Consider the following 26,487-nt stretch of genomic DNA (forward strand, 5'->3'; position numbering starts at 1 on the left):
AACAAAAATTGCTATCCTTTTGAACTACATTTTAGCATCTTCATTCTTTTTGGTGTGGACAAGGGGAAAAAGCATCTTACCGTCACTGTTGACGCAGATGACAACAGGAACCTGCGTACCAGGGCCACATGGCTTCTCATTGTCAGGAATGCACTCCTCCAGCCCCACAATTCTCCAGTCGTAGCAGGAGGGCTCTTCACACGGGATGGCTTCCAGTAGGTGAGGGCAGTTTCCTGTTCCTCCGGTAGGCTCATTCGTGATGTGCCGTTTCCTTAGCTTAAAGCCTGAAACGTCCAAGAAAATACAAAGGGTGGAATAATTCAATTCTAAATCCAAAGTGAAGAGATTTTGATCTATCTACACCTGAATGAACGGTTCTGCTTCTCTTCTGTGTAAAAGGTATCACAGCACACCACCGCATTTTAAATAACTGGGCAGAAAACTCTAAAGTGAGAGTCAGAGAAGTAAAACTTAACAAGGGAATCAAAACTTCTGAGCTCATTCAGTAAGCTTTGCCTTTAATCCCTGTTTATCCTAAGTCTCATGTACTCCACAACGCAGAAAGTCTGTGGTCCTGTGCATTACTCTTGAGGATCCACCTCATCTAACAAACCTTGACTAGACTGCTGGGCTGCCATTTCTCAAGTATGTTGTTCGTTTTCTTCTCAGGTATCTTCCAATATGGATTGACTATCAAGTGAAATCACCTTATAAACACCACCCCCCGCAAAAAAAAAAAAAAAAAAAAAAAAAAAGAAATACTAGATTGACAGGAAGGCAAGGAAACACATCCTGCTAAAACTGGGAGTGCCTGTACAACTTTTACATCATTCTCTCAGAAAAACGGTCAATGCAATTATAAAATAAAATATAAAAATCCCATATAAGAGGAAAACATTGGCAGTGGGGAGAAGATCCCTGCTCATGTGTTCAGGAATGAAGATTTGCATGAAGTACATCCTGTTTCCACTACACAGGTGTCCAAAACAGTCTCATAAACCTAAACACTGACCCTGAAAATGTAGTAAAACTTTTAGTGATGTAACAGCAACAGACATAACAGACTACTTGACAGCTGTACTCAGAGAAGACTTAATCCAATAGGCTTACATACTGAACTGCTTTTTCCTACTTGAATTGTTCAAGGTTGGGTCCCACTACTATGAAACAGCATTATAAAACTTGTGTTATTGCTGCCCAGACTGGTGTAGCTAGCAATATACAAGGAACAAGAAGCTAAAGTGATAATTACAGTTCCTCCTTCAAGTGGATGTATGTGGCTGCCCTTTCTTATGAGTGTTTTTAATCAAGGAACCAAGTCTGTATGCTCAGCTTTTGTCAGATAATCACATCACAGCAATGACTAGGTCATTTTTTCTCATTTACAGCCAGAAACATACGGACTTGCTACATTAAATCCTTGTCACTGTATTCTTGATTTCCTATTTTGATGTCAGGTTACTACAATCTGTTCTGCATAGGAGTTAACTGTAAAACATGTGAAAATTGAAACCAGCATATGTCATCAGTAAAACAGTGTCACCTATCAACAGCAAATAGTCCCAGCTTTTTGCCAGATCATGCTTTACAGTCTACTACCGATGAATTCTTAAGCTATTACTGAACATTAAATCTTTGAGTGACTTGGACAGTGTACCTTAAAGGCTGCTTCTGTCCTCCTTTTCAAACAGTGCCAGAATTGTGATTTCAAAACATAGAAACTGTCCTGTTCATCTTGAGAGGAAGGTCTAAAACTGGAATTGACCTGTAATAACCCAAATTATACTATACTAAATAACCCAAATAACCTTGAGAACCTAGTAACAAGCCTACATTTTTGCCATTTGGTGAAGCAGTAACGCTAAATATAGTCCTATAATTGAATGACTTTTTTTTTTTATGCTCAAAGGCACTGGATATGCCCTTCTTGGCACAAAATTTAGTATACTTGCATGGCCAGAGGTGCCTAGTGTCTTAGGAACACAAAATAATTAAAAGGCTTCACTGAAATTTACATACCCTTTTTGGCCTGAGGCTCATCACAGCTTTCATAGGTGCATGGTCCCCAAGCTGACCATGCTGAGGTCTCACACTCTGTAGGACAGGGGATACTGCACAACTGAGAAGTGCTGGGAAGAGGTCCTGTACACAGCCTACGGTCTACTGGCCTCGAGGCTGTCAAAACAAAGTCAACACATTTCTCACATGCCACAATCCTCAGCATTAAGTGAACAAAACCATACTTCATTCAGAAAGGCTAATATATAATCATTTTGTGTACAGTTCTGGTGTCCTCAACATAAAAAAGACATGGATCTGTTGGAACAAGTCCAGAGGAGGGCCACGAGAATGATCAGGGGACTGGAGCACCTCCCATATGAAGATAGGCTGAGAAAGTTGGGGCTGTTCAGCCTGAAGAAGAGAAGGCTCCGTGGAGACCTTATAGCAGCCTTCCAGTATCTGAAGAGGGCATACAGGGATGCTGGGGATGGACTCTTCATTAGGGACTGTAGTGGTAGGACAAGGGGTAAAGGGTTAAAACTTAAACAGGGGAAGTTTAGATTGGATATAAGGAGGAAATTCTTTCCTGTTAGGGTGGTGAGGCATTGGAATGGGTTGTCCAAGGAGGTTGTGAATGCTCCATCCCTGGGGTGTTCAAGGCCAGGTTGGACGAGGCCTTGGGTGATATGGTTTAGAGCAAGGTGTCCCTCCCCATGGCAGGGGGGTTGGAACTTGATGATCTTAAGGCCCTTTCCAACCCTAACTATTCTATGATTCTAAGTGATGGAAAAATGCCTGTCTTGAAAACAAAGAAACAGAAGTCAGTTTACCCTCTGCATGAACAGAGCCAAATCCGATTACATGTAGTCAGGAAGACTAGGTATTGCAGCACCCTCTCAGACATGGTCCTTTCATTTAATGGATAGATTATGTTACTACAACAGTTGTTCATATTATGCTTTCTGTAAATCGATGTCCTGCTGTCTTATTATGTCTTCACTTAAGAAACTGAACAAAAAGCTATATAAATCCCTTTGCTCCTATATGATACTATAACTTCAAAAGGCTGGTTAACTAATATTTAGAAGATTATATTTAAGCTATAAACTGAAACAAGGTTAAAATTATGACAAAATTTTAGTGGGTTTTTTTATTCTAAAGACCTTCAAGTGCATACTCAGCAGTAAGATTTGTGCAGTAACAGCATTAGCTCAAGAAAGTTTTAGATACGTATATGTTTTGCATATAATATAAAAATATATACATAATATATATAAAATAATTAAAACAAGACAAATGAAAGTATTCTCAAACTAAAAAAACACGTGAAGGCAGATTATTCTGTTATTTAAGGATCAGTAAGCCCTTGAACAGATCAAAATCACCCTTCTTCCATATTTCACTCTTTTGAATTCCCAGGTTACACAGAAAATAGGCCAACTCTATAAGGTGCTACAGTAAGGCACAAAACTGTAAACCAAAATGTACCATTTCATTATAAGCAAGATTTTAATTCTTTTTCAGAATATAGGACTTGACAAATTATCACACTAAGAAGAGAATAACTGCTAGAAGGCAAACTTAAGTCTGCCATGTGAATTCATTTTGGTGGATTGAAGAGATGTGGTTCTTTAACTTAAACCACTCTCATCCCATTCCCTCAGCATTCTTTTTCCACAGGAAATATTAATTTATTGCCAACACTAAAAATAATCTCTTTTGATTAAAAGAGCTCTCTGATGAAACATATTCTGAAATAAGTTCAGGATATGGCAAAATAGCCACCTGAAAGATGAGATCAATAACCACAGATAAAACATTAAACGTTAGGCTGGAAAAGTATGGTCACATTTGTAGATGGATGTCTGTCTTTACATTCAGACTTTTTAAGTAGATGATCCATCCAGTTACAGAAGGATTAGTAAATTTTCACTTTTTAAAGGGGAAAGGAAATGAAAAAACTCATCAAGCTATTGTGGTTTCCCATGCTGCCTCCTTTGGCATGGTTTTACACTCTGTTGCTCCACATAATGAAAGCATGAAGATGGCAGAAAGTCATTCAACATTACCGCCTCCAGATCACCAATCTCTTAACACAAAATAATACAGGAACAAACATGCCAACATTTACATAATGCTATGCTAGAATTAAATTTTATGACAGAAGACTGAATTTTACAATATGTTTGACATGAGCACATAATGTGCATGATAATCATCATAATATGCATATCTTGTGTAGAACATTGATGTAAACAAACATAATTTGCCTGTAACTGAATTTCTATTGAATAGTTTCTAATAAAAAAAAACCCAAACCAAAACAAACCAAAAAAAAAAGCGCCCTGTAAGTAATTGCTAAACATACTTTTTTAACCTTGATTTAATCAGGGAATTGCTAAAGTGAGACAGTTGAAATTAAGAGTCAATTACACCCCTGAGACACAGCCTTGCTTCAGGGAACAGAGAAAGTGTTCTGAGAAATGCTGCGCTTCATTTCCAGCCTGCATCAGGATAAAGCATTTACCATCACATTAGTTCATGGGATGTTCCTCAGAAAAAATAACAAAGACCTTTCGTCAAGAAGCTTTAAGGAGCAGATTTCCATACCACGGACAGGACATTCCATATCTCAACCAGATTTTTTTGAAGAGTCTGCAATAGAAGGTACTACTGCAGTGCTGTTGGAATCCACTTGACTTCAATCTAAATTTGTGATGGTCCTGAAATTAATTTTGAAATATGAGGAACTGTGATTGTGCGTGGCTTTAAAGAGGGCAACTTAAGTAACAGGAACACTTTCTCAGTTTTTTGGAGGTATCTGTCCAGTAAGAATTCCAGGTCTTGTCAGCAAAAATTTTTAAACAAACTTACCATGAAACTACTGAAAACATCTGCCTTTTCCATCACTCAGTAGAGTGTATGAGAAAAAAAGAAGTACTTTAGGAACAGGTAAATGGTTATCAATAAACCTCTCAATATGTCAAAATGTTTCCGAAATGCTGTTCTTAGAACATAAGTGATGTACAACTGTCTGCTAACATATCTGTTATATACTGCTTCTAAAACAAAACAATTCAACAGTAGGACAGCTGAGTTATATTCCATATCATTAAAAGATATTTACATCACTGAACACTCAGGGTGTATTTCACCCAGGATTACTCAGAATTCTTTCTTTGAGATGACAGTAAAATAAGAAAACTTGCCTGGGTATCTGATGAACATCTCGCTCCCATAAATTTAAATGGATTTCTTTCATAAGCAAAACAGTATAAACGACCTCAGCTTTTACTGCTTATTGTTTAGCAAAGATGATTTGAGAGAAGATGATGCTGGATGGAGAAATTTACAATTTAAAACCTTGTCTTATCTCTGTGCTTTCATACTCTCTTGTGGCAGCAGTAAAGATTGTTCTTTATTCCTTGGCAGTGATACTGAATGCTGATTAGAGTGTACGTAGTATTACAAGCTCTGTGTCGAATTTGACCAACTCAGAGGACAAAAGTTGAAAGAAAAGTAAATGCATTTTGACAATCTCTCTTTCTCCTTCACTCTAACTAAAAAAATTACTCAGTTTTAAATGAATTTCAGCTTTCAGGTAGTGACCTAAAAACTAAAATGAAATTCAATCACCCTGTCATCAAATCATCTACTGTATTTTGAAATTATATCTGAATATATTTTATACACAAATGACTGCATTTGAAAAAGAACCAAAAAAAACCACCCACAGTTCAGATACATTTGCTACATTTATTGAGGTTTCAACCCATTCTTCTCCAGGAGCCCTCAAAAGACTAGTGCCCAGTAATGACCAGACTAGCAAAGAGACTGAATTTGTACATGGCTGCACCAGCATAAGCCGACACAACTTCATAGTCCTGGTCATTTGCCACACAGGTTTCACAGCAAACAGAAGGAAATTCCTTAAACTGAAATACACCCCAAAAAAAAGCAAGAAAACGCCAAGCCCAAAACACATTATGACCAACAACAAAGGAATATACATTCTTCCCTCATTTTCTATAATGATGAATGTTGTCGCCCAAAACCAGCCCATAATTCAGGACCTGATCCTGTAAGCAACTGCACAACTCCATGCATATAAGCAGTTCCTCTGTGTTTAACAGGGCATCGAGTGTGTGTTTGCAGATGTAGAATAAAATTTCACCAATAAAGGAACTTTCATCCTACCATCCTTCTACATCAAGGGCTTTAAAGGTACTTGGAAAAAGATGATACAACCTACCTCATAGACTTACTTTCCTCTAAAGTACTTACTTGCTTCTAATTTTGTGACTAAGCCAGTTAAATAGGTGAATAAAGATGAAACAATTTAAGTCAGTGGCAAGTAAACGGCAAAATGACAGTGGCATCCAGGAATCTGGATTGTTAGCTGACTAATTACTACACCAAATGCTCCCTCTTCTTCCTCAAGTCTAAATTTATGAATTCTGACAGGAGATAATATGGACACAGATGGTTCAGCTAAGTATTAAAAGTTAAAATTCTTACTTGAGCCCTAACTCAGTGTTTTAAATCTGCAGAAGGGACTGGAAGTAGCAGCTGTGATGAACGCAATGAAGCAATTCCCAGTGTTCAGAGTCGAGAGGAAAATCAGTCACTTGCTAAAATGGTTCAGTAGCAAGAGCAGGGAACTGGCCTAGCTGTCTCATTAGTTTGAGTTTAGACCTGTCACTTTCAAACTGATCTGAAATTTCCTGAGAATGTACAAATCCTTCAAACTATCTCACAGCTACATAACCACATTAATTATGCACATACAGCCAACATAGGTCCTCTGAAAGGGATGGTGCCTCCTTTGCATGCTTCTGATTGAAAGGCCAGGTCAGAGGCCTTAATTTACCTACCTGTTATTTCAAAAGTGATCGATAGCAGAGGTGCAGCACTAGCCTTCGACTTGCTCTGTGACTGACTTTCTGAAATAACAGGGAAACGCCACTGTGAGTATATGAGAATGGAGGTCTTTGAAGCAGCCTTACCAAGAAAGCATTCACTACAACCAACAGCAAACTACACTGAAATAAAGGCGTTTCCCCACAGCTAAAACTGGTAGGCGTTTCCCCTGGCTTTTTCCCATCCTCAAATTACTCACAGTTTCCAAATGGTATTTGTTTTAGAGGCACTGATTTGTTCATTCTTAGGAGGCCCTTGACAGCAGCTCTTACACCCAAATCCAGGATGGGAGAGGAAAGAGGGAGGATGAAGGGAGAGGCAGCTTTTCTGAAGATCTGTCCCCTAATATGGAAACACCCCAGAGCTCCTTTTTAAACTACGACCCACTTCACCCCTTCTTTGAGCTCCTGAAATTGTTCTCATGTTTATGCATTCAAAGACTAGTTACATTTTAATCAGCTTTCCAGGGCCTGCAGAGATTACCTCCTGATGGGTTCCATGTATTCCTGTCACAGTCTGATAAGAGCAGATTTCACACCCGCCTAAACTGGCGAGACTTCACAGCCTACCAAAATCCTAATCATCATTCTGAACAGTAAGCTGCCACTGATTTTATTGTTACATCTCCTTAGCTGGAAGGCTTTACTCCTTTACTTCTTCACTGGGGCATCTAAACTTTGTTCAGCAGAGGAGATTTACTAAAAGCCCTTGGGCAGCTGATTTGCATTATATGAAGAGGCTTGGAAGCTGCTTCTTTAATAAATACAGATGCAGGGCTCATGAGCACGCAAGTCACACCCTACTGATCCAAAGTCACACTGAAATGGATGTTGGCATTAATATTTCCCACAAACTCTACCTCTATGACAAGTTTGAGAGTATCCTTAACCTTCCTGCCCCTTTATTCTGGTCTCGTGAGACCTCACTTGGAGTACTGTGTGCAGTTCTGGTGTCGTCAACATAAAAAAGACATGGATCTGTTGGAACAAGTCCAGAGGAGGACCACGAGGATGATAAGCGGACTGGAGCACCTCCCGTATGAAGATAGGCTGAGAAAGTTGGGGCTGTTGAGCCTGAAGAAGAGAAGGCTGCGTGGAGACCTCATAGCAGCCTTCCAGTATCTGAAGGGGACATATAGGGATGCTGGGGAGGGACTCTTCATTAGGGACTGCAGTGACAGGACAAGGGGTAATGGGTTAAAACTTAAACAGGGGAAGTTTAGATTGGATATAAGGAGGAAATTCTTTCCTGTTAGGGTGGTGAGGCACTGGAATAGGTTGTCCCAGGAGGTTGTGAATGCTCCATCCCTGGCAGTGTTCAAGGCCAGGTTGGACGGGGGTGATATGGTTTAGAGCAAGGTGTCCCTGGCCATGGCAGGGAGGTTGGAACTTGATGATCTTAAGGTCCTTTCCAACCCTAACTATTCTATGATTCTATGATTCTACAGCAGAAACCTCCGTAGCCTGCAGTCTGGTCAGCTCTGCTCTAAATGTTGTATCACATGACTTGCATAATGATAACACTTTTCCTGAAGTATGTGGCTGTATATTAATGTGTGCTTGTATGAAACAGCTACTGAAGTTAAAATTTAATAATGCAAGCTAAATGCATTTACTGATTTCTAGATCTCCAGTGCTGCACTAATATGCAGAAGTAAACATTACATAAAATACTTAAGTGTTATTCTTAAGTACATATATTACCAAATGAATTAAAGATTTCATCTTCTAAGCTATCCTCTCTTTGCTTAAGTTGCTGTACCAGCTGGTAAGAGTGACAGGGAATAATCTCCTCTCTCTTTCAGTTAGGGAAACAAACCCATGAAATTATATTGGCTTGAAGTCCTGAAAGCAACTTATAAACTTGACTGAATCAAAAAAGAGAAGAAGAAAATAAATAATAATTAAAAAATAATAATAATAATCCCCAAGAGTTAAACCTGGTCATATTTCTGTGTATTTCTATATCGAGCTTACATGACAGAATTGACATATTCCATCTGCACATCAAACCACACAAGTTCATCACCCAGCTTAAGGATACACAGGAAATTTACAGTAGAGGAAGAAACAGAATCTAGGATTTCCAACTCACCTTCTCATGCTCTTTCTTATTGAGATATATCCTTCACATAAGACAATATTTTTCAATAGATACTAAGAAATAGCAATTTTTAGCAAAGAATCAATATTTGCGCATAGAGACTAAAATCTCTGCTACTGCAATTAAGTATTTTCATCTGAACAAGAAAATAACAGAAACCTGCAAGGTAAAAAGGCACTGATGATAGAGAACAATGGCTGTCAAGGAGCTCTGGAATGCTGAAGTGCTATGATTTCACACTAATGCAAAGGCAAGTGAATCAAATTTACCTTCTTTTTCCTTAAGGGTACTTAAATAGGAGAGGAGATTTTCATTCGCTTGTACGCAGTACACTTCCCGCGTTTGAATGCCACCTCCACACAGTGCCGTCTGATTTCCTCGCCTCTTGTCCTGCTGGCTGAGGAGAGGATCGACACGGCATTCTGTCCACTCTGTGGTGCGCCAACCATACCTGGATCAAAATCAGTTAATTTGGTCTTTAGAAATCATGAATCCATTTTATACAGCATTAAGTTATAAAAGCTGAAACACCTTACCAGCTTTATTAATTTCCTAAATAACCTGAGTCCCAAAATTTCCTGTACCCAGGGATGCATTAAGTCTAATATTTTATGTGAGTTGAAACTTTTCCTCTGTTATTTCACTTTTGAAATCATTACTTTTTAGACAGATCTTTTCTGTTCAATTCCTGAAACATACTGCACACATAAGTATTTTACTGGAGGGAAGAAAAGCTTGATATACAGAGACATACAGTCCATGTTCAGACAAGCTAACTTTCAGTGTTGTGACACTCAGCATTTGCTTAGAGCTAGACAGATCATATGAACCAAAGCCAAAATATCAAAAGAAGTGTGCATGCTGAGAAACACAAGAGCCAGAAAAGGAGAGGGGAAAAAAACCCACAAACACCCTCCCCAAACAACCCCAAAGCTTCTTGCTTATCTTTGATAAGGTACAAAGAAGTTTCTCCTGAAAATCAAGGTAAAACTATCATTGTATTTTTTTATTATTACTTCAGAAAAGCCTTTCAGTAAGTTCCTTTTTCACTAGTAAGAGAAAGATGGCTATGCAATACTGAGGCATGCCTGCTGTGTACTGATGAATGAGAAGCTGTGAGCTTTCTAGTCAGTGAACACACACGAAATATCTGTGACTCCTAGTTAAAACCCAGTCAGGATTACAAACTGAAAGAAATGACACAGAATTTTCTGCCCAACAAGCCCTTTAAGGCTAAAGCAAGCAAACTGCTTCCTAATGTGGCTGGAGATGGAGAAAGATGACATTTCAGATCTTAAATGAAAAATATGTACTACAGCCTAAGATGCTTAACATCAAATTCCCCAGACTCTCTTCTCAGTCTGATAAAGAAAAAGCACAGTTGGGACTGAAATTTTAATCTCGATTAGTTGATAAGGATTACAGCAATTTCTTGAATCAAAAAGTGCTTGCTGTCATTTCTCCTAAACTTTAAACAGAGTTAATTTATTTACTGTTACTGTTAGCCTCTCCCACTTGCCATTTGGGGTCCAGTCTTGCCTTTGTTAGGCTGAATACAAGTTTCACTAAAAAAGTCTGCTTGCTAAATAGATATTTATCTCCTCTTTCCTATGTTCAGCATTTTGTCTGCAAATATACAACTGCTCCAGAAAGCAATGATCCTGGTAGAAATGTTATGCAGGGAAAAGATCACTAACAAATTAATACAATTAATTTATTATGGTCTTGACTGAGCCTGCATATCCACAAATGTTCTTTTTCAAAAGTTAACATTAATGAAAAAATATGCATGTGTTATTTCTCCTGTCTTTAGAGAAGGAAGTGATTTCATTATAATAGCAGATACTTGTAGACTTCAGGCTTTTAAGAAGAGCACTGAATAAGCAAAGGATAAAATAAAATCAAACATATTATTTCTTTAATAATTATTTGGTTGATATTCCATCATAAACCCTGTGCACTTAATGGAAATTCTTCGTTTTAATATAGGGAGAACTGAAAAAAGCCAACTTACGTAATGCATGGTGCCACACCATCTCCTTGAGAAACACACTCCTCTGTTTCTTCTAGTTGTGGGCACTCACTTTCACTGCCAATAGGAAGTTGTTTAATGGTCCGTGATCTTGTACGATTCCCTTTAGGGGTAGTCATGTCAAAGCAGGTTTTGGAGCAGGGTGTCCATTCTGACCACTCTGACACCTGGCACTCCTTCGTGATCACACAGGACTGGAACGTAATGGGCAACTTGTCTTGTTTGCAGAAGCTGCAATATGAGAGCATTACAATTTTCAGCACACATATTCACAGTCATGAACTCCTACAGAAAAGTGATGTCCATTGCAACATGCAAAATCAGTAAATATTTGTAAAATCGTTAAATTCCAGTCCACATATATTTAATCTCCAAATTTAGGCAAAAGGGCTTTTGGTTAAAGTGACTCAAAACCATTACATAAGATTTGTTAGAATTAGAAATGACCAGTATTGCCATATCTGTGATCAAAATTAAAACAAGTCTTCATACGTATCTAGAAGTCCAAAGAGGAAATAAACCAATTTTTCACCACTCACCTTTTATTTTTAGGTATACTCAATCATTTTTCTTGAAACAAAAGGAAAGTGAAGGATCAATAACAGATATGGCTATACAAAGGTTTTGAACAGAACCAAGTGCATTATGTCTTCTTCTCATCTCCAGACTACAAGCTGTTTAAAAATGCAATGTCAAATACATTGAATACTCAGTCACTGATAATTTGCTTTGTTAACAGCTCTATATTGCCACAGTGATGCCTCATGGTCTAAAAGGGGAACATCTCCTCATTGATATTAGAGCCTTCCCTACTACGTTGAATCCATGGCCTTAAATTCCTGCTACTCATTAAGGCCGTCATTTAATCTCCATTCTCCATCCGACTGCTTCATTCACGTGCTATATAAGCTGTCAGCAAGATATTCTCCCTCTAAGTGCCTCTGCATTTTTAAATGGCATATTGCAACTAGAAACCAACATTCCTATTTTAAAGTTTGATTCACAATAGGATAATGAGCAATACAGAATCTAAACTACAATTAAAGTGATCATAACTTTAACTTTTTATTATAATTACAACATAAAATATATCTATTGTGTCTGTTTGGGAATAAAATTCTCACTTCTGCAGTAAACAGGCAGGATAAAGATTTACTGGCACTGCAGATGGCACAATGAAACGTTCTGTTCCATATCAGTCCTATAAAAAACACAACAAAGGCTCATTTTTTTTTCCTTGTAATAGAATACAAAATAATACAGAACAATGAATATTTACAACAATTTTGATGCTACACAAAATTTTTCCCTACTCATATATGCAACAACATGCTGAACTGCTATTAACAATATTTTGTAATACTAGAAGTAGTGATACTTGATAAGGCTAATAGGAGATTTAAGAACACATTTCTATATAGAAGAGACAGTACAATTATATAACTTGCTAACAGAAGATCCTGGTTGCGGAGACAGACAGTATCAGCAGGTTCACAAAGAGGTTAGACAAATCTGTGGGCAATAGATCTGTATAGTGATACTAAAATGACTAGGCAGTCATATACTAGTCACCATCCCTAATACACTGACTTTGGATACTAGAGAAATACAAAGGGAGTGGACTGCAAAAGCCAGCCAAGCCTCATATGCTTGGTCTTTAAATAAAATCTCCCGTTACCACTGCTGGAGACAATAGACTGGAGACACTGCTGGGCTTGACAGAACATAGGAGATTACTCAGTGGGGGATTTCTTACATCCTTATTATGTGAAAGATAAGGGGGTACAGGAGAAACCCTAACACATGATAGACAGCATTTATTCTGCTTAAAGACAGAACCTATGCCCTGTTTGGGGTGAGAAACACTCAAAGCTTTTTAGAACACTGTTCTTTAATAATGGAGTCTTTTCACGTTCATGTAGCCCCACCTGGCACAGAACTACAGTATTGTCCAATTCAATATAGCACTTTCTGTACCTTTGACAGAACATATAGGCTCATTCATCCCCACAAAGACACACATTTTAATGACTGGAAAAAAGATCTATTACTCATGGATTCTAACATGGGCAGTATTTGCAAATCGTTCTGGATAACAGATGACACACATATCATCACCTCCCAAGTTCCTTTCCAAAGTGACTCCTTTGAGAGCAGAAAATACCAGCCTCTTCACTCATATCGTGACTGAGGCCAAGTTTAATTACAGGCACATGTTGCCAGGGAACACAGACAAAATTGCCACCACAAAGTAGCTTCAGTGCGGAGTGAAGAGATCAATTAGTGATGCGTAATACTCTATCGGCTTTGTATGTGCCTCAGAACTAATTTGGGAGACATGCCACATGAGAATGACTAATATTCAGAAGTTGTTTTACTAAATAAATTAAAAAAATCTTTCTTCAATGAAGCTGCTTTCAACCTGCCTCTGTCCCCTAATTGCCATGAATCCTAAAGGTGTCCCTGGCTGTGATTCCCACACAGGTCCATGCAAAAATTGTTTCTTTCCCTGGTAAGTGAAAACTCCACCACAACACAAAAGGGTGCAAGTTTTTTTGGGTGAGTGATACGTAAGAGAAAGGAGACCTTGAGCTCCAACTGAGCTCAAATCTAATGAACTTACCACTAAAAAAAAAACCAACAACAAAAACCAGAAATATTAAGAGCTAGTTAAACTGCATAAGAATTTTTTATCACAAATTTTCTGAACAAATGGAAAAAAAAACAGAGCCCATGTCCTGGAAAAAAAAACAACAAACACTTTTCTAAACCCATAATTGAAAAAAACTCTTTAATAGAAAGTTTTCAATCAACTCCATTAAAAATCAAGGCCATCCCTGCAAACTAATGATATATCTCTATTTTTAAAGATATAGTTACTTACAGACCTTATAGCAGTCTCCCAGTACCTAAAGGCGGCCTACAAGAAAGCTGGAGATGGACTTTTTACAGGGCCTTGTGATAAGGCAAGGGGTGATGGCTTTAAACTGACAGATGGTAGATTTAGGTATCTGAAAGAAATTCCTTACTGTGAGGGTGGTGAGGCACTGGCACAGGTTGCCCAGAGAAGCTATGAATGCCCCAGCCCGAGCAGTGTTCAAGACCAGGTTGGACAAGGCTTTGAGCAACCTGGTCTGGTGGAAGGTGCCCTTGCCCATGGCAGGGGAGGTGGAACTAGATGATCTTTAAGGTCCCTTGCAAACCTCATCATCCTATGATTCTATGATTCCTGAAAGATCCCAGGCACTTACAAGTCAAGTACGCCAACAGGCATTACTGCAGCTTTAGGTAACAAATTTTCATTTCACAGATCCTTAAACTCCAATTGCTACATATGTTAAAAGGCCTCTTGAAGATTTTTTTGCTTTTCAGTTCCCCTAATAATCCTGAATGCCATAATGCTGAATTCTTCTTCTGGGTCATAATGTCAAATGTTTTTTAAAATTTAGACATAGATTTGTTGACAGGACTTGGATGAAGAGTTATTTGGTCAATGGCATAGATTCAGCAGGCTTCCACCTCATGCTCATTTCACTTTTTATTAAAACCTGTTGTTGATATACCTTATATAATTAGAATGGTCATTTTATCTTTTTTTATATTAATTATTTCCATATGCGGGCATGAAGAAGATCCAGTAATAACTGTACCATGCTAATAATCTCATTATTTATTTATGACCGTAGATAGAATTAAAGCATTAAAGCATGTTAAAGCATTCCTTCCAATATTTACTCATAGAATTAATCAATTTAAAATGAAATATAAATCAATTAATTTCTTAAGTTCCTGTAACGAGATCATAAATCATACTAGAGAGATAAACAAGAGGCAAAGTGAGTTATCCATTTGTTTTTTTGCTTGCTTATTAAAACCATGCAGCACTTGTAGTATTACGCAAATACTGACAAATAACCAATACCATTGTAAGTCACCAGCAAACAATCTCTTTACTGTTATACATAGTCATATTATTTTCGTGAGAGGGCAGAGACAGTTGCAATTAGCAAAAAAGTGTCAGACAAGCAAATTCTTTTAACACATGGTTTTCTTTAAACAAGTTGAAGAAACTAATTGCAAATGGCCATTATCAAGTTTTCCAACATAGTTGATTCTATGGTTCTGTGTTGCAGGGAACAGACGTGTTGCATTCCAGGTCAAGTAGGGACTAGGGAAGCATCACATTTAAACTCCCAGTACCACAAATCTCTACAAACAAGACCCATTTAAAACTCTCCAGATAAATAAAAGATTATGGAAGTGCTTCAATCTCTTTGAAGGTAATAAAGTAGCTTCCAGAACAGATTACAAATCCTTTCCCTCACTTCCACCTTCCCCTATCCCAAGTGTATCTATACCTGTTACCTGCAACTAAAACAATTTATACTTAATTTCATCTGGCATCTCTACGTATCCCCCTCTCCCAGAAAATTTTTTGAAACAATGGATGTGATGTTTCAAAGTCCCCTCTCATGTTTCAAAGATATTTTTTCTTCCTTTTTTACTCTTGACACCTTTAAAATATTTGCAAAAGATTTTGAAACTTTATCTAACCAAGAGAAAGAGATGTTTCTCACACCTTTCAGTGCAGATTACTATATATAAACAGATATTAATAATTAAACATACTAATACTAAACTGTATAAAAATTAAGTAATGCTGTACATATGTACTACATTAGCTGAGAAGGTCTGTCACATTTCCTTCAAAAGTCTGATCCTAGAAACTCCATAGATTGATTCCCAGTTAAAACCGTGGACTGTCTGTTACATAAAATAGTGTCTTCTGTGTGTTACTGATTTGGTCTGAAAAAAATAGTTTAATCAAAGCTTAATTTCATGTAAATCACTCTCTACATTTTGACGGACTTCTGCACCTGACTTAGTTACCCAAAGTTGGATGAATCTTCTCGCAAGAGAAAAAGCAAATGGGCAGGTAACAAATCAGAAGATAGAACCATAGAATAGTTAGTGCTGGAAAGGACCTTAAGATCATCAAGTTCAAACCCCCCTGCCATGGGCAGGGACACCTCGCTCTAAACCATATCACCCAAGTCCTCGTCCAACCTGACCTTGAACACCGCCAGAGATGGATCATTCACAAACCTCCCTGGGCAACCTATTCCAGTGCCTCACCACCCTAAAAGGAAAGAATTTCCTCCTTATATCCAATCTAAACTTCCCCTGTTTAAGTTTTAACTCGTTACCCGTTGTCCTATCACTACAGTCCCTAACGAAGAGTCCCTCCCCAGCATCCCTATAGGCCCCCTTCAGAAACTGGAAGGCTGCTATAAGGTCTCATTTCATGATACTGCACAACCCACTGGTAGTTCTGCATCAAAATTCTCCATTCTCTGTGTCCCTTCAGTAACATTTAAGTATACACTATATGCAAAGTTAGCCATTCAGAAAGTGCAGGGAGTACACAAATAAGTCCTCACTATCAGTCTATACAGTTCTATACAGGTAATTCCTTGGAAAGCTCAAAGAATTTATATTACTTGTGTTAAAATGCTGTTATAAGTCAATACAGCAGACTGGATACAAGAAGAGGTAGCACAAGGATAACATGTAAAGCCTGCAGGAATGTGCTCTCAATTATTAAATACACTCAAACAACAGTGTCCTGAGCGTCAGTCTTTTGGCAGGGAGCATTATACAATATGAAGTAATGCTGTAGTTTGAGAAAGTACCATTTCAGACAATAGTAGATAATAGCGTGGAACTCAAGGTATAAGCACATCTAAGCACATAGATGACATAGTGGAAAGAGAAGGCAATTCCAAGCAAAATAAAACATCACAGGAGACAAACGATCCCTGTTGCTACTAAGCCAACATCAAATCTATTCCTCAACCTCAAAAACTCAGATTTGATACACGAAATAAAGAAAAAGGCAGCAATGTTTCAAAGGGCAAAATACAAGCAAAATTGCTGCTCAGTCTCTTGTGGGCGTGTGGGTAGGAATTTGTGTCTACACACGTTCCATAGCCTCATGTTTGCTCTTACAGCAATAAATAAAAAATAAGTATTACTTTGGACAGAAAAGTTTCCCATGAGGATTTCAAAGTAATTTATGGGATAATTATAGTCACATAGTTACATAGAGAGTGAAGCTGGAGCAGATAGCATCATAGTACCTTTGTACAAATGAGCAAGCTGTGCAGCTGAAAGCAGTCTCTTCTTTGGAAGATGAGCTTTTTAATGTGTGATAGAATTAGACCAGTCAAGAGGTAAAACAAATTTTTCTGAAGTATCCTGAATTTCTATTTGAGAGTGAATCCTGATTTTAATTAAATAAAAAATTTAAAAAACACACAACAAAAAAACTGGATAACTGGACTTTATATGCCAATCTGTGTTTCAAATTAATCTTTTAAATTGCACAGAAAAGTCATGAAAAAGACCATTGAAATTTCTTCCTCAATAAGCTAAACCAGGAAAAAAGTTCTGGGTTTTTTAATTTTTATTTTTCCAGTAGATAAAGCCATGCGTACTGCATGCATAAACCAATTCTATGGTAATGACTGATTATAAGACTTACCTTTAAATTTATGATGAATGAATAGGAAAAATATACAGGTTTTAAGAAAGGGAACAGGACTCATTTCACTCTTTGTGCTACACATAACTTACTCATACAACTAAGATTTTGTACTTTTGCTGGCATTTCTCCCATACCATATTGGACTGATGACCAAAAAGAAGAGTTAATGAGAAAACATGAACAGCAACATAAGAATGGATGAATGGTTCTAACTAATAATCCCTTTGCTTTCATACTTGCCTTGGCAGTAGCAAATGACAGACAAAAGTGGAAAGACGGCATATATTTGGTCACACTTTCCCAAAATACCCTTCAGTTTTCCAGCAAACTGTGGCTTAAAGATTTCCTGAAAATAAGTTGTGTATTTGCAGTGCAGAGCCCTATATAGAGTTTTCCTCCATGAATTAGTATACATGCCTTCTGAACACAGATAAGATTTCTTGCATTTACAGCATTTCTGACCTTAGAGACTTCTAAGAGATCTCTCCTCAGCTGTTTCTTTGCTAGGTTCAAGAGTTTACTTTGACTTAGTCTCATTGTATTTGATCACAGTTATGCCCTGCAATTAGAGATCCTTTCTATCGCATGTGCAACTTTGGGATGTAAAACTGGCCTGGATTTGAGTGCTGTTCGACGTTCTGAGGACACTTCCAAAGTATCTGCTCATTACCATCTGTATGATTTAGAAGTTAATGGAAATATGAGTCCATGTATCCAATGCATTAAGGAGACACAATTCTGAAAATGAATTTACCGCTTTTCCTGATACAGCTGCTCTTCATGGTCAAATGTAACACAGCTCCAATGTGAGGTTTGCAATTTAAATCTAGATTTGTACAGTGAAGAACATCTTTTCCAAATAATTCAATCGATTCACCCAGTTCTAATATTTAACAAGAACTACTATGTACTGGTTTTACCTATAATGTAAAGTAATAAAGCCCAATTTACAAGGTTAATGCAAGACAGTCTCTTTAATAATTTTTGCCTGCACTATTTTGCTATATTTTCTCAATTTCTTCACCATTATCAACATTCAGCTTTGCTAGTTTTTTTTCTAACAACATTTTCACAGCTATTGTTCCTTATTTTAATTCATACTCCTTATTTTAATTCACATTCATTCTCCAGGAATTTTGATATATTTACTTTTTCTCTAGCTGATTTCTCATTTGATTACATACAGAGATTTCCATTGTTCTGCAACTAATAACATGGCTATGGTTCAGGCGGGAGACTGATGCCAACATAAACCTTTGGCACTCATGGGAAACAAAAGCTATGGATCAGACCTGGACTGAAAAGGACTTAAGCGGAATTCACCTGAAAAATGAAAACTGTAATCTTTTAAGCTTGTATCAGTATTTGATGTGGCAGTGCATTATGTCCACAGGCTCTTCATTCCTGTGACTCTAAAGTTCCTTGTAGCTGCACCTGCAGGTCTGCCCAGGCTGCTCTAGTCCTAGCACAGCCAACCTGGTGTGAAAAGCAGACACTCCTGTACCTCACCATTCTCATGAGAGCTCAGTGTGAGAGCAGGCATTAACGATCCACACTCTGTAGACATCTACATTGTCAGACACCGCACAAAAAAACTAGGAAATGGCATTCTTCCTGTCCTTGCCTCTCTCATACTATACAGAAGGATTAGACACCACATGCTCTTCATGATCAGGAAGGGTTGTGGGATCAGAACCCACTCTCTGCTGAGGAGTTCAATCCCGGTACCCTTTGGGAAGAAAATTTATCATTCTTTTTGAAGAAGACTACTCCATTTTCAGAAGAAAATACAAGCTCTGCTTGTATTCCAAAGCAAACTCCAACAACATAATACGTTTTGAACAATGAAGATTGAATGAATGAATTAATAGCCTGAGAGGAGTGAAGAAGATATAACCAAAACCTAAAGTAACTGCCTGGAAAGAAACCCATATTGAGTGTGATATGAGGAGGTTCAGAAGTTCAGCAGGGAGAGGGAGCTGCTTCTGAAGGTTTCAGATCAAAGCACTATCAACACGATAAAGAAATCCAGACTCCTCCAATGGGTTTTAAAGTAGCTTTATCCAAACAATAAGAAAAGCAGATAAAAGAAATCACAGTGGGCTTCCTCAGAGCAGAATTAATTTAACCATTTCCTGGCCTTGAATATCCTGCACACCATCAGGCATCTCCCACAACCAGCTTTATCATTAGGAACCATGAGAGTCTCTCGGAATTCTTGCTGATCCCATGAGACATTACATCATTGAACACCATTAGCAAAATGATTTTCAATCGTTCTCACCAGCCACAAGATGAAAACTATTGACATGCAAGTCCATTTGACCAAACAAACTTGTCTGCAGAATGACTTGGAACCGGGACAAATTGCTTAGAGAACACAAAACTAGATGTTAGTTTAGCACTTGAAAACCAAAATTACATCCACAAACACCAATACATAGAAGCAAGCTTGTAGAGGCTACATTTTTGACTGAAGGGCAAACTAAAGCTAGAGGATGCTTTTGGAAAAGAATCAGAAAGTAAATTTGTGACTCAAGTAAGTAACAATTAAAAACCCCACAAAAACAAACCACTAAGTAGGACAAACAGGATGTCGCTGCAAGACATCCTACGGCCATGAATGCACACTGATCCAGCTCCCAAAGAATCCTTAGAACAATAAAGAAATTAAGGCAGGATTTGAATACAAGTGCATTTTACTTTTCTCAGTAGAGAGAAATTCAGTAGATTGATTAAAGTTTGCTTAAATCTCAGTAGATTGCTAAAAGAAATGAGAGACTCTAAGGAACACTTTCCAAACACTGCACCTGCTTCTTGCAACTGTAACCTTACAGTGAAGAGTTAAGACGTGCACCACACTGCTCATTAGCATCGCATCCTAGAAAAGCTCAGGCTTACACTGCTGGGAAATCAGACTGCTTGTGGACAGTCCCACAGCCTAGATCCTCATACCCTCTAAAAGAACTGCCTCGGAGAAGCAACCTGGTCAGGTCAAAAAGTAAAATCATGTGTGCCATTTTCTATGGCAACCTTGAACGATCACTCTACTGGAAAGGAGGCCTGAGTAAACTCGGTAATATTCATGCTGAATATAAATCTTTCATGTTCTTTGGGACTAAATCCAGATATTAATATTGCACGTGTAGAGTCTCTTTGCTCTGTATCTGACTACCATGGAACGTTAAATTATAGTCCGTATGAGTAAAGGTCATTTTGGAGTTAACATACGGAGGCAAGAATCAAGTGCAATGTCTCAGTGTATTGCAATATGGTATTTTATCTTGTATACAGTGTTCTCAGACTTCATACAGCCTGCTGGATGCATTAACCTCTAAAGCAAAACAATCAAATTAACTTTATGTCATTTCTAGTTTAAAGGTACAGCTGGATTTTGAAGAAGACTACTCCATTTTCAGAAAAAAAAAAAAAAAAGAGAAAAAGTTTATTACAAATAAAATTAAATTTAAAAAATAATTCTGTTTAAGGAACAAGTACTATACAGCAGAAGTAGTACAAAGGTGTTTTAAATCCAGAGTTTAGACAATTCCCATGAGTTACTCTGAAGATATAAAATGTAATTTGTAAGGTCTAGTCATCTTTGAGAGTTTCAGTTTATGGTTAGTACACACTTATTTCTTTAAAGAAGTTAGTGAAAATACACTGTCTGTATTTTTTCCTAATGGCAAATGTAACGAGTATCTATCCCTCATGACATAGTGCTGATTCATTTTCCCTGCAGCTGCACTGATTAGTATTCGTCATATTGTACATTGTTCTGAGAAACTGTTAGTACCTCATGGTATAATGGGCTGTTATAATCACAAAAACAATGAGGTCACTTTTATTCATTTACAATTCAAGTACTGTCCACCTAAGTGCTTTTCACAAGACTACTTTCCCATGATCCTTTCACAGCTTTAATTCTGCCAACAGAGTCACAGCCAAAACAATTTTGGAAAAAAACACAAAACCACTCAGGCTATCTACGTTATGGGAAAAAACAGAGATAACAAGTACTGTATCAAGAAAAAATATATCGGCTAATACAGGCAAAGCAGCAAAAAGTTCTACTACACCCAAACAAGGGTAACAATGGCTGCTGTGGGGCTGTTTCAGATACCGTGACCATCTAAGAAGACAAGAAAGCAGAAGTGTTCAGGGAGAGGTACTGTCTTTCACAGTTCAATGATAGTGACATGTATGCACATCCCATGCTATAGATAATTTTAAAACTGGCAGAGCAGGTTATTCAGCAACAGTCTACACAAATTACTTTTTAAAGCTTTGGGGAGGGGGGGAGAGGGGTGGAGGGCGATCTCCCTTTGTCAGTGGGGATTTTAGTTACATAGCATTAATAGGCATTTACTTTGACCCTAACAGTTAAGATGCATGGAGTTACCAGCAAGGAAAAATAAACACAAAGCTGAACTTCTTGAATACATACAATACTGAAGTTAAAAGAATAATAAAAAATATTACTGAAAATTATACTACTATTATTCGTTGTGCTTCAGATATTATTTTAGATTTGTCCCCAGTATCAATGCTTAGCTTTGACAGTATCACTAGTTTCCTATCAGTCTCCAACATCTGGAAAAAGTGGTCATTAGGTGGTAGGCTGGACATCTTATTGTCAGTGGGAACAATGAAAGTTAGGCACTGAAGTGCCCAACTATTCCATTTTGTGGATCTGCAAGTGGAGCTGAACTCCATGACTTCCCATGCTGTGCAGTCCTCCACTCGCTGGGATCTCCGAGGAGGATACTCAGCTGACATGCTGTACCATAACTTTAAAAAGCTCATCAAGAAAACAGGGGCATACTCCATGTTTTACTTGTAGCAGTCACATAATAGAAAACAAAATAATTCTAAACATGGAATACATTCTAGTTTTTCCTTATAGGCCTATTTACAGACTATATGATACGGATATTAAGATATCAGTAATTTAGAAAAATATTGGTTGATTTGTATTTATTTAGGCCTATTGAAACCAATTAAAATAAAAATTCTCTGACAACAAAGCAGAAAAGACGTATAAATGTACAGTGCAGGAGAATTTTCGTTAAAGATCTCAACGCCTAATTCCATTTACCACTGTGCCTCTTACTTCTTACTAAATTAAGACTAGAAATGCAAGATAGCATTCATTCACAGAATTCATTTTTTCATTCATAGGATTTATGGCCACAAGGGGTTATCAGAACATGTAGTTCAACCCTCATTACATTACAGGCTATTATATTTTGCTAAGACCAGTAACATGTACTTGAATAAAAAATATATTCTAGAAAGGCATCCAATCTTGATGCATTCCACAGAAATATATGAATGTCATACATCTAAATGACAGAACAACTGTTCACTATATGAAAAGACTTAAAATATGGTATGAAGAAGAATGGTTCATTGCTGCTGTTTCAATTATTCAGCACAGTGTGTATGCTTCCACCTTAAATCTAGATTTTGGCATTGTATGTCAAACATACAGCAATACTGACAAGCCACTGTCAAAACAGCAGCCTCAGTAAGATGATGGAGCAGGTGCTTAGAATAGAAAGGAACACCCAGTGAATGATACGCATAACTACAAAAACCACTGTCTCCACCAAAATCACATTAAAAATCTATGGGATGCTTTTGACTTTCAAATTCATGGAAATTCTAAAGGCATAGTGCAAAATGGTAGGAAAGCAGAATGTTTGCGTTCTGTTTCTCTAATAATATTTTACATTTTTATTATCCCAATGCATCTGACAATTACCCTGCTGTTGTTTAGTTATCAGGAAGTTTTTCCTCTGAGATTACTTTCTTATTCCCTGTTCTCCATTTGTTAAAAGCTTGTGCATTAAGTGATTTCAAGTTAATTTATCAAGATCACTGTATGTATCTCATTATCCAAATATGTTAAATTCACAGAAGTTCTGTTAACTAACCACTAAAACATTACAGTGTGGTGAGCTTAGAGGCTTCCTCTCCAAAAACAACTTCAGAGCTGCCTTTCCAGTAACGTAAAACACCTGTAAACAAGCATGCTTCCATCTGGTCCTCAATGAACAAGCTAAAGGTTGCTTATGCCCTTTCATCTATACAACCTGTCCTCTCTACACTGCCATTCCTTCACCTTCTTGCAGTCTGTCTTCCTAAAGCTACTCCGCTGCCACCTTCATACACATCACCCATTCTGCCTGTTGCCTCATGGAGCTGTTCAGAGAAGTACAGAGAGGCTTTTCCTAAGTAAGGGATGTATTGCAGGGTGCAACAAACCAAGCTGCTGTATTGTCTGAATCTTTCTTCTGTTTGCTGTCTGACAGCATACACCTCAGGAAGACTTGTCTGCTTCTCCAAATCAATGGCAGAAAGAAAGAAACAGGTTTATGCTGTATGTTTTTTAATCTTCCTCCTTCACACAGTCTGTAACTTAAAAGAATGAGAGTCCATAAAGAGGATGGAGTCATTTCTTGTGTGATTTGGAAGGTAAGCACTTGGATTAGGAAGTTTCAGGACATGCAAAGACAAAGTCAAAATGCCATCCTAGAGGAACAGATTCTCTCTCTTTTTCTGCGTGTGCATCCTGAATATCACTCACCCATTAGCCTAAATACTGTGTTGGCCATTCTCCAATTCCTCAGACTCTGGGTATTCAGCTTAAAATTTGTGGCCAACGGTGAATACAGTGGCTGTGCTTTAAGCAGATACAGGTCTATGTGAAGTTGGCTGGAATTTCCCAGCAAAGAAATATATCTAAAATTGTATTTTTTTTACTTGAATTTTTACTTCAAGTCATCAGTAATGGTCAACTTCACAAACGTCTCTGCCACAGAGGTGCTGCCAAGGGAATATGAACCAGTTCTGTGGACTGCAGCCAAAGTGATTTTTAGGAGTTGCAGGCTGTCTCCACACCTGTGGACCACCCGCTACAGGGGAACTTGATGCACTTTGTCTGTGAATTTCAGAATTTTGCTGATGTGCAGAAACATCCAGGCCAAGAAGACACTAGTTCTATTCCATGTTCTTACAGTTAATAAATGTCTGTGCTCATCATAACCTGCTCCAGTCCTTCCAAATATCAAAATCTTCACCCATTTCAGTGGGGTTTTATCAAAGCATCTCAATAGAACGGTCGCATGAATTAAACACTGCTAAAACAAAATATGTTTTTCTTAGACTTGTACAAAACCAGACAAAACATTTTTGCTAAACTTTACCCCAAAGTTCATTCAGAAAGACAATTATGAGGGAACGTTTGAGACCCAATGGTAATAATTTGGCGAAGTAGAAGAAAGCAAAACCAGAGAATATATAACAACAGAAAATTACGAGCTTAACATGAGGCACTATCATCACAACTCGTAACAGCGCAGATTTGTAACTCTAAACGAATTGTTACGTACATTTTGTTTCTCTACATTGACAGTTTGCTGTCTAATGCGTCTCTTTGGGACCCTGGGCAAACTTCACTTTCACCAAAAAAAGAGGAAACATTTCAGAGAATCAGAACTGTCCTTTACGCTAGCAGCGTAACAGTGTCCGGGTTTTGTTAGCTGTCCAGAGCAGTAATTTTCTAAGCCACCCTTAATAACTGAATTGTTCAACTTTAATAGTCTTCTCCAACATTTCTATTTTTAAAATATTATCAGTGCACCAGAATTTCAGACTAGGGGAAACGTAAAAAAAAAAAATAAATAAAAATACAGGCCATGTAACACATACATTATTGCAGAATAAGCAATACAAAATCCAATAATTCATCCTTCACGGGAGACTACGTATTGCTCACTCGGCAATGAAGTGTATAAATTACACTTTGATTTTCTTGTTTCACTTGTCTTTACCATGCCTGGTGTGCTGAGTGTCGAGAGAATTTGCCTCTTTGAAGTTTTGCTGACAGCATTACAGAACCATTTCCTCTGGAGCACCCTTCTGAAACTTGTTTTTTTGAAACACTTCTTATACTATCAATTTTCCTACCTCTGCAAAAAAATATGACTAGCCTGAGGGGTTTTCTTCTTCTTTCAGTCATGCTGCCAGGGGGCTGATTGTTTCTGATTGCTAAAGTCAAAACTCCCTTAAAATGGATTATTCAACCTGAAGAGCATTTCATATGAGCACAGCAGGTTTTCTAGTCACCTTACTTGTCTGTACTATCTAGTAACACAGTTACTGTGTGATGGAGATTACAAAATCATTTGAGCTGGCTGCACTGACAACCTGGGCAGAAAAATAATTCTATTGCTGAGATTCTGGAATGTAAATCATAGAATAAAGCATTTGACCACTTAGTGAAGAGTGCAGTATAAATGAAACAAATCGATATATAGGTATCATACATAGATAGGTCTCTAAAAGCTAAGGCTTCAGTGACAGAATTTCACATATGAGTCATTTAATCAAACTTTCTTGGTTTCACTATACAACTGGAGAAAAAGATTCTACATTAAACTTGACGGGAAGACTATTAGAAATCCCTTGTGCGTTTACAACATGAAACTATATCCTTTAGACATCAAAATGTCCACTGCACCATTTGTATCACTTTCTCCCCTGTGAAGAATCACTCCTGCATTGTATTATCTACCGTTTCACTGCCTCAGGCAGCAGCGTTTCATCCATTCCCCTGCTACAGCCTGAAACGTGAATATATGGTATAACACAGAGGTATCTGAAATTAAGGCAGCATTACCGATCTGAGCAAATCCATGAGTGTAAAAATGATGGATAAAGTATGCCATTAACTTCCAATTATATTTTTACTTTCTTTTACCATCCATCACAGCCTCAGCACATGAATGTTTCCCTCCCCCCATAAACTTTTTTTTTAATGTTTTTTTAAATATGGTAGTTCTGAATTATTTCTTTAATCTTACAAAAACTTGAGGAC

The 26,487-nt window shown here is 37.7% G+C and overlaps 1 protein-coding gene across 1 annotated transcript in view; it reads right to left on the minus strand.

The window, feature by feature from the left end:
• Nucleotides 1-26,487, minus strand: part of THSD7A (thrombospondin type 1 domain containing 7A) — a 194,621-nt gene that overhangs the window by 89,402 nt on the left and 78,732 nt on the right. Inside the window, exons 3-6 of the mRNA XM_061344712.1 lie at nt 11,039-11,287; nt 9,294-9,475; nt 2,020-2,175; nt 81-284 (exon numbers count right to left, since the gene is read on the minus strand). Coding sequence (XP_061200696.1) covers nt 81-284; nt 2,020-2,175; nt 9,294-9,475; nt 11,039-11,287 — 791 coding nt within the window. The remainder of the gene's footprint in view (nt 1-80; nt 285-2,019; nt 2,176-9,293; nt 9,476-11,038; nt 11,288-26,487) is intronic.

Source organism: Neopsephotus bourkii, unplaced genomic scaffold, assembly GCF_033783945.1.
Source record: "Neopsephotus bourkii isolate Nb327-2 ecotype Australia unplaced genomic scaffold, CSIRO-AGI_Nbou_v1 NB_233, whole genome shotgun sequence".
NCBI classification, from domain to species: domain Eukaryota; kingdom Metazoa; phylum Chordata; class Aves; order Psittaciformes; family Psittacidae; genus Neopsephotus; species Neopsephotus bourkii.